The 17,250-nt window shown below is 38.5% G+C and overlaps 1 protein-coding gene across 5 annotated transcripts in view; it reads left to right on the top strand.

Annotated features, from left to right (window-relative positions):
* The window catches only part of LOC127510588 (gastrula zinc finger protein XlCGF8.2DB-like), a 445,238-nt gene that overhangs the window by 282,640 nt on the left and 145,348 nt on the right, over positions 1-17,250 (top strand). For 4 of the 5 annotated variants that reach the window (XM_051890271.1, XM_051890269.1, XM_051890270.1 and 1 more), the window contains one exon: positions 2,745-12,194. The exons of the other annotated variant lie outside the window; for it this stretch is intronic. In XM_051890271.1, coding sequence (XP_051746231.1) covers positions 2,745-3,275 — 531 coding nt within the window. In that variant the 3' untranslated portion in view covers positions 3,276-12,194. Of the gene's footprint in view, positions 1-2,744; positions 12,195-17,250 lie in introns of those variants that run through there. 5 annotated transcript variants of the gene reach the window in all.

Raw genomic sequence — 17,250 nt, 5'->3', positions numbered from 1 at the left:
GCACAAAGTTTTGATCCCTGTTGATGATGGACCCTCTGCCTGCAGCATCAGCTTCAGAACAGACACTGGATAATGTATGCTGCTGAAGACTCAGAGTTGCTCATCTCCATTGTGACTTCTTCAATGGGAACCAGTGTGTCAATAAGATTACAGACATTGTCCCACTGTGTGGCAGATAAGCCACTGATATGGCCATGTTCACCAGAGTACACATTCAGTGCCCGTCTCTGTTCATACATTCTTTGGAGCATGTGAAGTGTTGAGTTCCATCGAGTTGGGACTGGCTGGATGATGGTGTGCTTTGGGACACCCAGCTCCTCCTGAATGGTTCTTAGCCTCTCTTTGGCCAATACAGAGTGGCCAAAGTGAGTTGCACAGCTTTTTAATATGGCAAAATGTCCAGGACAGCTCTCTGACAAGATAGGCCATCGTTAATAATGAGCTGAAGGGTGTGAGCAGTGCAGCTTAAATCAAGAAGTTCAGCCAGTCTCATTCCTTTTACCATGTTTGCTCCTCCATCTCTTAGGACAAGAACAACACGTTCTGTTTAAATATTCCAATCTCCTAACATGTTCAGGAAGGTTTCTTGAATATAACTGGCTGTGTGTGATCCAGTCATGGGATTGACATTTAGCACCACTTGCTTTCTAGACCAATCCTCAGAAATGAAATGCCCAGTTAGGCTCATCAGGGACTCTGTAGTTCCAGACCAACAGTCAGTTGTGAAGGCCATGAATGGGGGCTTTGTCTTTCATTACTACACTTTTGACTTTTGTCAAAACTCTGGAATGTGTTTCATCAAGCATCTTTGTTCTGTAGAACTTTTCATTTTTAATCCGGTACCTGGGTTTCATAAGGGACACGAGCCTCTTAAATCCAAGGTCTGAAACCACTGAAAATGGTTGGTTGTCAGTGGCAATCATTTCGGTGATAGCTGCATCAATTTTGATGGATCTTGGATCTGTATCCTTCCACCCTGTCTTGGTTTCAAACAGTTGAGACACTGATGGCTGAGAAGGATCATTTGTGTCCTTTTTTTCCCCTAGCATCTTCATGGACTTCTGGATGGATGTGCTTCAGATGAGTCCACATGTTCGTAATATTTTTACCTGTAGATGTTGATGCCCCCAAGCTGATTATTTTGTCACAGATATTACGCTGTGCTTTCCCTGGCAATACTTCAGTAAAATACTCCTACACTGGTACTTTCTTCAAAGCCTTTGCCATCTGAAAATAATAAAAAAATATATATATATTATATGTCAAATATATATTATATATTATATGACAATGCGTTTCTGGTTTGTTTATATGTCTGCATGAACATATTAAATTGCTTTCTCATGTCAGTAGCTTTAAAAATGCAACTTCGTCAGCTAATGAATGCATAAAAGCATCCAGCTGTATATAAACTAATGCAAATACATGGTAACAATCGTGACATTAAATATTAGGTCAGATTTGCATGTTTTCGTTACATTGTTTTAACAGCTGCCTTGAGGTACTAATGGCATCCTCTCAGCCTCGACGGCAAACATACATTTAGCTGTTCATTCTCTGCTAATGCAGTATCTAGTCAGCAAATGTATTACTTTATAATATGATCAACATGTACTGTAGTGTACTTTATACATTCCTTTTTCTTTTCTTTTTTTAAAGTTATATTTATGGGCTTTTTGTGCCTTTATTCAGATAGGACAGTAGAGAGCAGGCAGGAAAGCATTGGGCGGAGAGAGGGGGCAGGATCGGCAAAGGATCTCGAGACGGGAATTGAATTCGGGTCGTCATGAACGCATTTGCGCCATGTGTCGGCGCACTAACCACTAGGCTATCGGCACCGACGTACATTACTTTTTCAATGTCTGTGGTTTAAACCCGCATATGTCAGCGCTCTCCATGCAACGTGTGCTCAGTCCGTGCTGCCCGCAGCATCACACGTGAATATAAACAAAACAAGGCGCCAGTGATAGTTATTTCGTTTTTATTTTATTTCGATGACAGCGCACCCAGTAACTTCTCCAGTAACAAACGCAACCCGGAAAAACTATCGGCATGGATTTTGCAGATAACCGATTGTTCCACCAATCAACTATCGGTGCCAATTAATCAGCAAAACTGATGAATCGGTCGACGTCTACTCTCTTGAGTAGGTACTTATTTTGAAAAAGTCATTACTTCATGGCGGCTAAAGAAGTACATTCTATATGGTATAAATGTGTAGTATGAATGTAATCTGGACGTACTACATTCGCCACACTGTCGTTATCATGTGACCCACCAGATGTCAATTACGTCGCTTCACTACACAAATCCTCTCTCATGGCCTCATGATATAGTAAAGTATCCATCGTATGCACACTTCAAAATGTCGCCTGAAGAAGTAGGTCATCCAGGTACTTTTTGCCTTTTCTTTTATGAAAACTGTTATGAATTCAGACATACTACTTTTGTCACATACTGTTTTCTCCTACTGTATAGTAAGGAAGTATGTGATTTCGGATCTAAAAAGATTTGTTATCCTCTAGTGGACAACATTAGTATTATGACCTTCATCTCTGAATCTCATTGATATAAATAGCTGATATTTTAAAATGTTGTTCATGTGTATGAGGTTCTGTGAAATTATGGATTCAAACATTGAAACTGTTCTCCCTTTATAACTTAAATTGGTCATTTTAAATGTTGCTGTTGAAATTGATATTTTGTCTTCACTACATAATTTTTGTTTTTATCCTTCACTGTAGGTCTGCAATACCATACTGGGGCACACCATGGAACGGTTCTCCTTCACAAACCACCTTGTTAGTGCCACCTTGCTGCAAGGGGACAGGTTTGAACAGTTCAAGATAACGTTTCCTGAAGATGCACTGAGCAGGACTTTGAAGGCCTATCCAGTGCTCAATGGGAGTAAGCTGAAGACAGAGCTTAGTCTCATCTACTGCAAGGAAGACTTCAGAGCCTGTTGTGGTGCTGTGGACCTACTCCAGCTGTTTATGGAGAACAATCTTGAAGAAGTCTTTTCAGAGACTGTCACTCTCCTAAAGATCCTCATCACCACACCCACAACCACAACAGAAGCTAAGAGGTGCTTCTCAACCTTGAAAAGGATTAAGACTTTTTTGAGAAACAACATGAACCAGGAGAGGCTGAATGCATTGGCCATGCTGTCAATGGAAAAGAAACTGGTGACTGAGATGACTGACTTTAACCAGAAGGTCATTGAGAAATTTGCAAGCCAGAATGGAGAACAGAGGGCGGAATTTCTTTTCAAGTAGTGCTGCTGGTTTAGGCAACATTACATTGTGTTTGTTTTATTGTTGGTTTGTTTTTTGTATGCTTACCTTGATTACTTTATTACTGGTAATAAACCCACATTGAGCTCAAATTTTTTAACCCCATATCGAACATTCCCCCCTAAATTTTTTTTAGCACCAGCCGCCACCGAGAATTACAGTATTTCAAAATATGTTTTGGCGAGTATTCATGCAAACATTATCTGTTTTGTCTTCAGTGAATGTTTGGTTAAAGGGTTAGCTCACCCAAAAAATAGTTGCTGCCTATGTGTGGATCAGATACCCTCGGATTTAATCAAAAATATCTTAATTTGTGTTCTGAAGACAAACAAAGGTCTTACGGGTTTGGGACGACATGAGGGTGAGTACTTAATGACAGAAATTTCAGTTTTGGGTGAACTAACCCTTTAACTTTTGGAGAAAAACATTTGATGTGAAACATTATATTAGATCAGTGCATTACAGGAGGTCTTAAAGGGTCATGAAACCCCCTGTTTCAGCAGCAGTCTGGTCTCACCACATTTTTGAAAAATGCTACAAAAGTGGGCGTGGTTAAGCTGCGGAGTGGAGGGGGAAGAGGGGAGACCGACGACACAGCAACGTCTTCTGATTCAGACAGTTTTATTTGCTCTCATGCCGGCCATTATATATATTATAGTGTACTGCCACGTCACAACCTGTGACATGGATTCGATGTGGTTTTTAGACCCGGAAGATGAAAATAGTGGAAAAAAGCTCAATTAACCAGAAATTTAGTTTAGGGTTTCATGACCTGTCTCATTAATGTTAACAATTCAAACAATTGTGTATCATGGGGGGAAAAAAGTTGTATATATATATTTTCCTATAGATATGGGTTTTGACTTGGTGTGTGCCAAATTTGATGTTATTACCAGGGATTTTTAAGGTATGGTTGCTAGGTGATTTTGTTTTGGAACTTCAGAAAACTTTAACTAGATTTTCCTCAAAATTGATTTTGCTGACTCTGTCAACAGGTGTAACTCAGTCATTTTTATCTTATTCCAACAAATCATACACCATTTATAAGATTTTTTTAAATAGAAAATGAATATAACACATTTTTGATAATATGCTCATTGTGACTCATTTTGCCAGCACAAGTCACAAATGGTGCTCTGTACTCTCTATAAAACCGAAATGGCTTACAACAGCAGTACAACTTCTATGTAAGAGCATCTGTGAAGAAAACATCCCAGGGCTCTCATACCTCAAAATTAGGGGTGTATTAGTTCAAATTACACACGGTTCGGTTTTTATCATGGGTTTAGGGTCATGGTTTCGGGACGGTTCAGTATGTGCTATGTTCAGGGGAAAAATTATTACTGTCAAAAAAAAATAAAGAAAATAAGAACAAAAAATCAAACTACAAGCAACAGCACAAATAAATACAATAGATTAAAGATACAAATACAGTAAACAGTGCTTTTCGCACACTATCAACACAACATATATGAGATATATATGAGATATTGGAGCATATGGCACTTCTGTTGAACAAAGTTTACAAAAAGTGTCTAAGGGAAACAGGTCAGTTTAGCTCAAACGGAATTATTAATAATTTTGAAAGAATCACTTTTGAACAAATAAGTCATCCAGCATTCACTTGAACTCTATAGCGGATATTAATATCCAAACTATAGTTCAAATACTATTTATTAGCACAGTAACAGGATCAGTAGTTTAAGACATTAAATTCGTAAGCAGAAATCACAAGAACACATCTTTAAATACAAACAAGACTTTATTGATTATTCTAACACAAACTAATTTCTATCACATAAACACGCAAACACACATTCACACGAGTTGCAGAAAGAAAGAAAGTGAGGAAAGAATGAGTTTTAAGAGTGTGATATGATGAAATACTAAGTTTCTAGCAATATATGCATTTTACAAAACCTGACCTGAACGAACCATTAATTTAACCCTTCTATCATTTCTTAGAAGGGGTTATTACATTTTATATCAATACACCAGTTTAGCTAAGAGGCGTTACTTGTGTCTGTTGTTTGAGTCTTTGATGGGAATTCCCTTCATGGTCCTTGCTGGAGAAAGGATTTCCCAGGTTCTTTGATTTACTAGCGGTGTCTGGAGTGACGTCTTGGGAATCCAATCTCGTTGGTGTGTTTGCGGATGAATGGAAAGTCTCGTGGATGAAGTTTGAAGTTGGAAGCAGGCTTTGCTGTAGAATCATTGACAAACTTTTTGGCAAAACTTAACTTAGAACACGAGACTCTCAACGAGAGAAAAGTGAGACGAGAGTAGTTAGATAGCTTGAATGAAGCTGTTTTCATTTAATCTTGATCGTCTCCACTCTATGTAATTCTTTGGTAGTGTCCTGAGTTTTTGATTCAAACATTTGTCCAACCTACCGGAGGAGTTCTGACCAATTAGACATTGTCTTTAGTTCAGGGTGTACATTTTTCTCCTCCTCTCACCATAAATTACACATTATCTGAGTCACATGCTCCCAGTATCACAGACAAGGCTTAAGCTAGTCCTAGGCTAAAATGCATGTTTGAGCTGTTTTAACTGAAAGCAACTTGTACTGACATATCTTAACCCCTTAAGCCTGAAGTGTCCCGCCGGCGGGACACCACCCTCCCGTGAAAAAATTCATAATCAAATTACTAAGCAATCACTGACAGATCAACTCCTAATGAGCGCTGAGTAATCCCTAAGTGTACCGCTGGAGGGCACCACCTAGCTATGAAAAAAAATTAATAATCATATGTTTCAAAACGCCTGCCTTGATCAGCACATAATAGTCATTTGAAAGCTTAGAGTCTTAACTTTACAATGCATGTAGCCAATTTGAGTAAATCCTAAGTAGTCCTGAGTTATTGGCTGAAATATATATATATATATATATATAAATAAGTTTTCATAATTCAGGATTTTTTTTTTTTTTTTACTATGCTCTGTAATGTGTCAGAAACGTCATACAGCTCAGATACAGCTCAGGACTTTGACTAAACTTGGTTGAGTTTTTTTTACGTGTAACCGCCCCCAGACCCATATGAAAATAATATGCAGTTGTGGCATTTAAATCACAATTTCGCACATAACTTCATGAAATATGCATCGATTGTAGGAAATTGCCCATCTTTAAAAAGAGCCCAAACTCAACATAATCCATCGCTCCAATCTATTTCTCATAGAGTTCTACCACAAAAATCCCACAGACGCAGGCAGCTAAGTATATACACATGAAGCATTCAAGCTACGTTTTAGCTCGTAACTCCAAGAAATATGCATAGATTGTAGAAAATGGCACATCATTACTTACAGTGGATGCTCCCGATTGAAATGAGTCCAAAATAAACATAATCCATTATATCGATCACAAGATATGTCTCACGAAGTGATGTAACATAAGCCGCTTTTCCACCATCGGGCCATACGGTTCTCATTGTGTAACCATTCCTTTCAGTGCCGATCCGGCCCAGCTGGTACGGTTATGGTTTCGGTTTCATTTTCCACTGTGGGGCTGATAACGGTCGCTCTTTGGAATGAAATACAAAAGTATTTGCCTCGGTAACGCAATGGTTTACTGATGATATGAGATGTAAATAATGACCGCTTTATGGAGAATGATCAAATATTTCTTTTCATTTTGTGTTTACGTCACTCAAATAGAGCGCTTAGCCAGAGAAAGAGTAAAAAGACAAAGAACTCTGTCTTTTTACTGAGACTTTACGAAGAACCAAGCCCCTGCACAAGCATCCTCAGCACCAACCTCACAGTCTCCCCGTCCCTCAACATGAAAGTCTCCTCCTCCCTCACACAGCCTGTCCTCAGATGCCAGGGTAACCAGGAGCCATGTTGGTTTGAAATCCTCCAGTACCTGCAGCCACAGACCTCCAAACCAACAAAAGCTAGACAAAAAAAGGTCAAGTTCTGCTGTCAGTTCAGAAGAACAAACTGACATGTGGCACAGTCTTTCTGACGAAGATGAGGCACCACCAATGCCCAGCTTTGCACCTAAACGACCTCCTGGACCACAGCTCATAACTGATGAGTTGTATTATCCAATCCACTTATTTCAGTTGTTTTTCAGCAACAGTGTGGTCTTGGAGATAATAGCAAACACAAATACATACGGAGAAAAAATTTTTAACTCTAGGAAAAAATACAAATGGCAAACTCTCACCTTGAATGAATTTAATGGTTATTTGTCTCTGCTCACTTACATTGGCCTTGTGAAAGCCAGTGAACTGAGTGATTACTGGTCCAAAAAGCTGGGTTACAATTTTAGTTTCCAGCAGAAAACCAGCAGAAAAAGGGAACTGATGAATATGACCCTTTGTACAAAGTAAAGCCTCTCTACACAGACCTCATAAATGCCTGTAAGACATTTTACCATCTTTCAGTTGACGAGAGGATGGTGGCAACCAAAGCCCATATTGCGCTCAAGCAATACATGAAAGCCAAGCCCACTAGGTGGGGCTATAAGCTTTTTGTTCTGGCTGATTCGGTTACCGTATACACATGGAATTTCTCTGTGTATGAGGGGAAAAGGGCCACACGCAGTGACAAAGGACTCAGTCACGACTCTGTCATGTCCCTGTTAGACTTTCCTCTGCTAGGCACAGGATACACACTGTTTGTGGACAATTTTTACACAAGCCCAGATCTCTTCAAAGACCTAGCAGGGCTACAGATGGGTGCATGTGGCACAATCAGAACAAACAGGAAGGGCTTTCCACAGACAAGAGAAAATGATATGCCCAAAAAAGCTGAAAGGGGAGCCATCAGATGGACAAGGAAAGATGGCCTTCTGTTTGTTAAATGGATGGACACACGGGAGGTGGTCATGTGTTCCTCAGTGCACAAGGCTTATGGGGGGGAGACTGTCAACAGGAGAGTGAAGGTGGACCAGGGTGAGTGGACCCGGCAGGCCATTCCCATTCCTGAGCCTGTGCTCGAGTACAACAAATACATCGGAGGAGTTGATCTATCGGATGCACTGATCGGCTATTACAATGTACTACACAAGACCCGGAAATGGTATAAGAAGCTGTTTCAGCATCTCTTGGACATTGCAATTGTGAATGCCTTCATCCTGCACAAGGAACAAATGAAGGCCCAGCATTTGCTGCCACTGACACAAAAGGAATTCAAATTCCAAAGAACTAGGGAGGCAAAAAATATCAAGCCTAAATGTTTTTTTGCCGTTGCTTATGGAGTTTTGACAAAAAAAAACAAGACAAAACAAAAAGCTTTAACACTCTGTGATGGTAGTATACATAAAGCATTGTAAATGTGTTTATAGTGCTTCACAATTCACAAAGTGCCTAGTAATGCGCAGCATTATTGGGCAGGACACTTTAGATTCTAGAGAGCATTTGATTGGACAGAAAATCTGATGAGAAGCTGAAGTGCAGGGTAATGTCATTGATCTATATTGGCAAAAGTGAGAAAGACACTTCAGTGGGTCTTTAAGAATCCTCACGATGTCCTCCGCATCACGGATGTCTAAGACATCCAAAGTGTCGATGTCACGGACATTTCGTCGAACGTCGTTGCTCAGGAGAGTAGCTGTCACAACCGCTTGCTGTTCGAGATAGCGTTCGATCATATCCAGACTGCTGTTCCAGCACGTAGCGACATCGATGATTAACTTGTGCGCTGGAAGCTCCAGAAGTATTTGTTTGGCTGCGAGTGCTGCTGTGGCTGTGGAGCTTCTGTGAAAGAAAGCAGCAATGCGCCTCACTCTGCCCAACAAACGTCTAACGTGGGGAACACTCAAACCCGTTTGACTGGCCAAGTTTAAAGTGTGGGCAAAACACCTAACATGGGGGGCTAGCGCAGCCTCTCTGACAGCAACATCCATATTTCTCGCGTTGTCCGTAACAACAGTAATTCCACGGTTAGCCTTTTGAAGCCCCCATTCACTCACAGCTGATTTGAAAACTTCAGCATGGGATGGGATGGTGTATCTGGGCTCCAATGTGTTCACCAGTAGCCGAAATCCTTCATTTTCTACAATAGAAAATGGCCTCATATCTTTCGGCATGAAAACACAGATGCACCGTGTGATCTCTGTGGCTCGCGCACTCTTTGGACCGAGTGGGGCTGCAAATCCGCTGGTCAGAGTGGTTTGGCCTGTTAATAGCTTTTTACATACCGATGGAGCTGGTGACTGGAGCTTCTCACTGTGGTGATGGTTTAAATGCTGCATCATGTTTGTTGTGCTGTTAGTGTATATAAACAGCTTCTTGCTGTGTCTGCACACAGTTTTCGTTTTGTCTGTAACCAACTCACCACTGTCATTTTTAGACTTTGGAAAGCCAAAATGCCGCCACACCTCCGATTTAAACGAGGATGGGGCATCTTCAACCAGGGACTTAAAAACGAAAAAAAATTCAGTCGTTTCACTCCGAGCTGAATCGTTATTTTAACGTTTCTGTTCCAGCATTCCTTCTGTATTATTAACGTTCCGAAACCGGTTTGTTTAAAAAAAAAATAACGGTTAATAACGTTATTTATTTATTTACTTTTTTTGTTTGCATGTAGCCTACTTAATAATAATAATAATAATACGTACAGCATTTTATTTAATTAATACATATAGTATTTTATAACAAGATTCTGTCCAAATTTGTAGGCTAAACATAAGGAAGAACTATCAATGGTTTATAAAGTATTTTTTCAAGATATTTTAAAATGTTTGCTGCATGGTTAAAAATACCGATTTTTAAAGATACGTCGCATTTTATTATTAGGCCTACATTCAGAAATAATGTAATTTATTGGTAAATAAAATAAAATGTTTACAAATAGCCTAGCATATAGCTTTGTTTATAATGTTTGTAAACAAAACTTTTTTTTTTTAACCACAAAACCTCTAAAGTTGGCCTACAGTTGGCCTATTCAGGCTATATTGGCCTACGTCAAGCCAAAACGAATAAAAAAAAAAAAATTATTAGAAATAAAACTAATTAAGATGCTAAACTAATTAATTTAAAGTGAATCTGAAACCTATCTTTCTCATTCGACACTGTTTCCATTTTCGAGACGAATGCTAAACTATTAAGCTTTGTACTTAACTCGCATTATCGACATCATGCTTCACATAACAGCACAGTCAGGCGGTGGTCACGGGTGGTAAACGGCAGATTGTATCACAGAATTGAATTGAGCAGTGTAACGTTTTAGATGTTTGGTTGATTGTATTTTATTTTAATTATTTAACAGGCTGCGATATCAAGTAAGCAATGCAAGAATTTGTGTGTGCGCGCGTGGCGCCGGCGCGACCACTGGAATTTTTTTCCTTCTAAACTGTACTCCGTAATTTAATGCAAGACATAATTCATACATTTACAAAAGACACATAAATAACGAAAACAAGCAGATCTTTGAAGTGTGCCACAATGAAACACTTTCATTTTGTTAATCTCTAGACCTAATTATTTAAGTGAAATATTTCGCGTAGCCTATAGGCCTAATATTCCCTTTTATTGTATATGTGTTATGTAGGCCTATTGTTTTATTCTGTTTTCTCCGTCCACAGAAGCGCATGTGCGTGATGTGACGTTGTGTGAACTCATGTTCTACATATCCTACATATCCATATTCATTTTCACTTAAATGCTTGACGGTTGGTGACATATATCATCGGAAAAATCAATGCCAGGGCATTGGCATTGTGACTTACCTAACCTATGATGACTTGACAGCTGAGCCTGAGCGCGTCAGCGCCGGCATTTCACACACTTTGGATGTGTCAGCGTCACATTTGCATAGGCTGTACTATTTGAATTCGTGATTGGTTGACTGCCAAATCAAAATATTAAACAGAATGATAAAATAACGTTATTAACTGGTTAATAGCCATTTCAAATTAGCGTTTCTGTTCAGAACTATTAAATTTGATTTCATTTCCGTTTCTGGTTACGTTCCGGTCAAAATTTCGTTCGTTTCCGGTTTTCGTTTTAGTTCCTTGAACCGGTTCAGAGCCCTGTCTTCAACATCAACATCCACACTTCCTGCTGCCATATTTCCTACTGTTTCACACTACAACTCGTTGGCTGCTATCATGCATGCAAAGCGAGGTCACAGTTTACAGCTTCAGCGGCCCCTGCTGTTTGAAACATGTATCGCGATTTGTTTAACATCTCAGCCGACTTAAATCGTCACATATTTTTATCGATTTTCAATCGACTGCGATTGAATCGTTACGTCCCTACTATGTAGTAGTTTACTTGTTTCTGTTTACAATAGCCCTACTGTGCTCTAACATGATGTGGTATAGCCGTGCTGGGCAACACTGGTAAAATTACGATACTGGTCCACTCCCTGCTACTCTCTGCTCACATGCTCTGATAGTAATAGCTTTGTAGAACTATACATTAATTGGTCAAGAACTCTGTTAAATCTGATTCTGTTGCATAGAACTGAATAAAGAATAATATTGTAACAGACACGCCAGGCTCTGTCACCAACCAATCAAAGAGAGCACTATCTCCGGAGTTCTAATCACGCACACCTGACACCATTCAAGCTAACAACATGTCTTTGTATTTAAACACACACCCCGAGCTTCATAGTTGTCTGGTCTCGTTTTGAGTAAGAACTGCTTACCTGTAATCCACATTCCAGCGACGATGCTCCTACGTTTTCTACAAGTTCCTATTCTCTACGTCTTCCCCAATCCTCTCTGTGTGTACCTGTTCCATGTATGTGATTTACCTTCAGAGTCTCCAGTGTTCACTCGAAGTGTGTGCTTTCTCTCCAGTTCCAAGATCCACGATCTCCTCATCATCTGCAAGGACAGTAAAACTGTTACCATTCTATCACTCCATTGAACTTTGCAATTTACAGTTTATTCACCTGCATCTGTTTATTCTGCATTGCTGCAATAAACTCTCAACTGTTGTATTGTATACCATCTGAGTCATTCCGTTAGAAATATACTGATGTTTAATATTAATGTATTTTCTGTCCAATTTTACTGTGTTACTGTGGTTATTTTATACAACTCTAGTGTATGATATATGCAGATAAATCTCAAAATAGCAGTAGCAGGAGGGTTGCAGTTAATGCAACTATTTTGCAGAATGGTCTTTTGTGGTATCATCCACACATGCAAAGTTGGATGATAACATAACTGTAATAAAAAGGGTAGTTAACAATCACTTGTGTACAAAGTGCCATGGGAACTCAAAATATCTTTACTTAAAGGGGTGGTTCACTGTTTTTTTTTCTTTTTTTTTCTAGGCTTGATTGTGTTTATGGGACGCAGTTTAACATGTCTTAATGCTTTCACATATTTTGCCTTTATTCTACACCACTGTTTCCATTGTCATTTGAACGCCGGTTTGACTTCCTGGTTCTATAATACCATTCCCTCCGAAATAGCAGTGGGCTCAGATTGGTTAGCTGGCCCAGTGTATTGTGATTCGCTGAAGCGTCCGGAAACGCCACGCCCCTTACCATTAGTTGTTACATGTGCTTCAGTGGAAATGTAAATAATGGAGTCTATATTGCCGTATCAAATTGAGCCCGAATCAGACCCAGATAGCAGTAATAATAAGAGGGTCAAGCAGAACCTCTGCAAGCACGGTTTTTAATGGACGTTTATGAATGGTAAGTATTTCCGTTTGTATTTGTGTCAAAGTGTTTAGATATGCTGTCACTTTATGTTACTGCTGTTTGTTAGCTTTCAATATACGGTTTTATCCTGATTAAAGCTTTACTGTAGCCAAATACATGACTGAGTAGTAGCATTTTTGTAAAGGTAGTGTTTAATTTATAGTATGAACAACTGTTTGTCTATGAACATAGAAGTTTGTTGGTGTTTGTTGGAGAAGTATGCAATAGAATTTAGCTAACTGGCTAGCAAAGCAAAAACACATTGGTCTTTGTTTATGTCCTTGATGCAACCAAAATAGAGCAACATAATACTTTTAAAAGATGTAAAAACAATAAAATGTGCTTACAGTTAGGGGCCCATAAACAGCAGCTTCTGCTTTTAAAGGATTAGTCCACTTTCAAATAAAAATTTCCTGATAATTTACTCACCCCCATGTCATCCAAGATGTCCATGTCCTTCTTTCTTCAGTCCAAAAGAAATTAAGGTTTTTGATGAAAACATTCCAGGATTATTCTCCTTATAGTGGACTTCAATGGTCTCCAAACGGTTGAAGGTCAAAATTACAGTTTCAGTGCAGCTTCAAAGGGCTTTAAACGATACCAGACGAGGAATAAGGGTCTTATCTAGTGAAACGATCGGTCATTTTCCCTTAAAAAATATCAAAATGTATATGCTTTATAGGCACAAATGATCGCAACACAAGTGCTTCCACCAGAACGCGATTCCGTATTCTTCAAAAAGCTGAATGTCCTACACCTTCACTATTCAACTTACGGAACGAACGCGGCGCCAGTCCCGTTTTTTCCGTAAGTTGAATAGGGAAGGCGTAGGACATTTAGCGTAAGCTTTTTGAAGAATATGGAATTGCGTTCTGGTGGAAGCACTTGTGTTGCGATCATTTGTGCCTATAAAGCATACACATTTAGATTTTTTTTCGAAAATGACCGATTGTTTCGCTAGATAAGACCCTTATTCCTCATCTGGTATCCCTTTGAAGCTGCACTGAAACTGTAATTTTGACCTTCAACCGTTTGGAGACCATTGAAGTCCACTATAAGGAGAAAAATCCTGGAATGTTTTCATCAAAAACCTTAATTTCTTTTGGACTGAAGAAAGAAGGACATGGACATCTTGGATGACATGGAGGTGAGTAAATTATCAGGAAATTTTTATTTGAAAGTGAACTATTCCTTTAAAGTGGGAACTGCTTCATCTTTCTTTGTGTAAATCCAGCATTGAACTCGTGTATTGAATCACCCCTTTAAAATTTTCTTACACTGAAAATGTTTATTTCCTGTCATCTTTTGGAATATCTTAAAGCCAGGTTTTTCCTAATATCTGTCATATTAGCAGAACACATTTTACACATGGGGAATACCAATTGTTAAGTCAATAATTCAAGAAGGTCCATACTTTAAAGCTCTTGATTCTGACTTGTAACATAGTTATTGTAATTGTTTAACTATAGCGTTTGTTACAATAAGGATATAATTACAGGTAAGACCATTGAACTGTCATTAAACTGGTGGTGATTTGTATTTGCTTTTTTTTCCACTTTAGGTCTGAAGGTGCTGAAAGAGGAGAGTCAAGAACTGAGTGAAATGAAAGAGAAACATCAGTATGAGAAACATCATGATTTCGTAAATGGAGAACAATCCACACAGACAGAAAAGACTTCCTCACAAAAAAGAGAATTTAACAGTTATTTCACCTGCCGTCAGTGTGGAAAGAGATTCAGTCAAAAACAAAACCTTGAAGTCCACATGAGAATCCATACTGGAGAGAAGCCTTTCACCTGTCAACAGTGTGGAAAAAGTTTCACTCAAAAACAAAACCTTAAAGTCCACATGAAACATCACACTGGAGAGAAGCCTCACACATGCCCTCAGTGTGGACAGTGTTTTACATATAAATCATCCCTTGAAGTCCATGTGAGAGTTCACACCGGAGAGAAGCCTTTCACCTGTAAATTCTGTGGAATGAGATTCTCACAAAAAGCAAACCTTGAGGTTCACATAAGAGTTCACACCGGAGAGAAGCCTTTCATCTGCCCTCAGTGTGGGAAGTGTTTCACAGTTAAGGGGAACCTTCAGACTCACATGAGACTTCACACTGGAGAGAAGCCTTTCACGTGTCTTCAGTGTGAAAAGAGTTTCACATATCGAAGAGACCTGAAGTGTCATTTGCAAACTCATTCTGAAAAGAAAGTGCAATGTTCTGAGGTTGATAGGTTTAGAAAAAAAAGCAGGCATTTCAAATGTTCACATCATAACTAAATGTGGGCCACATATGATTGTCCACCTTCATGGTCACTTCTTTATACTTTTCCTTCAGGCTTTTTATTTTCTTTTATCATGTACATATGAACACCTGTGGCCACACCTGACCTTTGATATATATTCAAATATTGAGTGGTTATGATAGACGGTCTCTAATTTTGATTGTATAGAGGCGTCGCTACATTCCATATATTAACACCTCAGAATCAAAATATCAGTTAAAATTCTGTTTTGCTGTGAAATGCCAGATTGTAACTGAAATAAATGTAAAAAATGACAAAACGGAATGAAATAATGAACATTCCACTGCATTATTTGATTCATCTCTAGTCAAGTCACACTTATTTTTATAGCACTTTATACAATACAGATAATTTCAAATTAGCTTCACAGTAAAGCATATGAAAATAACAGTCAATGTGGCAAAGTTAGTCAGTTATGAAACCACTTTCAGTTTTGGCTATAAAAAACCTCTACAAATGATAATTGTGTCATTATCTAGTTCAATCCAATTAAAAGAAGAGATTTCTGTAGCCAGAGATGTTGAAATGCCAATGACGAACACCAACAAGTAATAACCAGGAAAGTTCAGAAAACGCAAGCAATGCATAGGTAAGCCCATTTGGCTTTGCTTTAATCAGCTGTGCAGTTTTGGATTGAGAGCAGTTTGATTTGTAAACAATGCGTCAAATAAAGATTGTATTAATTACATTGTTACACCAGTAGGTGGCAACAAGTTAAAAATCATTGAATCATTCATTCAGGAGATTGTTTCAAATATGCATATTTATCCAGTAATAAAGCGAGTCAAGTCTTTATGGCTACGTTCAGGCTGTCGGTCCAAATCCATTTTTTTTTTTTTTTGTGCATATCCGATCTGATCAGATTTAGAAAGTGTGAATGGGAAAAAAATCACAGGAAATGCATTTTTACATATCCGATTTGAGCTACATTCATACTGTATGTGGTTTGAAATCCTATTCAAATCGCATTTCTGGAAATCCGTTTCAGTCTGACTGTTCCAGATTTCATGTTGTTTATGTGACTTTCTCACATGTATTCCGGAAAATGAAAGAGCGGCATTTACACACAAATTGGATCTGAACAGTTGCGATACACAATGTGGACAGTCAATAATTTTAGATCCGATTCCAATTGGATACACAAATTGAGTCATTGAATCACTCACTCATGGGCTACGTTCACACTGTCAGTCCAAATCTGACTATTTGTGCATCCAATTGGAATCGGATCTAAAATTATTGACTGTAATGAAAATAGACAGCTAAATAATATAGCATGTAACAAATTTTAATTGCTGTAGTATGGAAGTAAAATAATGACAAATGTATTTGAAAAAAAAAAAAAAAACTTGTTGAATTGCACTAATTGAAAAAAAAAAAAAGCATTGCTTTAACTGTGCTTGCATTTTAATGCATTGTATTTTTAGCGCCTGCATTTTTATGTTCTGAAATTCATCATGGTTGTATATTAAAGCTATTAATATTTCAATTCAAAACATTTCACACACATTTTCATTTTTAAAAATTCAATAATCCATATTCACCTTTCGGATGTCACTTCCAAAATAGTCAGTCTGTTAACAAATACAACCTATAATATTCAACAGGCAATTTTCGGTCCATTTTATTTCGCTTTACAAATTCGCTTCCACAAATTCAGTGGTTCAAATTCGAGAGAAAATTCAACATTCCACATCCGGGAACTGCAGGAAAAGCAGTAGAGTACTGATGCATAATCTCTATCTGCTGATAGTCGCCGTACAATCAGGTGTTACAAAGACCAAAGCAACAGTTAGAGAGAGTCATTCATTCACAAAAACTGATTTGCAGAATTGGAGCAAGTGGTAAGTATATGTGATGATTATCAGGGCCAGTATATATGCAGAAAAGCTGATAAGGACACAAACGCTGTGCTTATGTTTAAGTCTTCACGGTTACTTTCCCTGTGTACACATAAGCAGCTTTCTCTGCTGTGAACGAGTTTATAATGTTATTCTTCTGATGCTGATGTACAGAACATACAACTGAGGAAGACG

Source organism: Ctenopharyngodon idella, chromosome 4 (genome assembly GCF_019924925.1).
Source record: "Ctenopharyngodon idella isolate HZGC_01 chromosome 4, HZGC01, whole genome shotgun sequence".
NCBI classification, from domain to species: Eukaryota; Metazoa; Chordata; class Actinopteri; order Cypriniformes; family Xenocyprididae; genus Ctenopharyngodon; species Ctenopharyngodon idella.
Note: the sequence above shows the minus strand (reverse complement) of the source record. Positions and strands in the feature narration are given on the sequence as shown.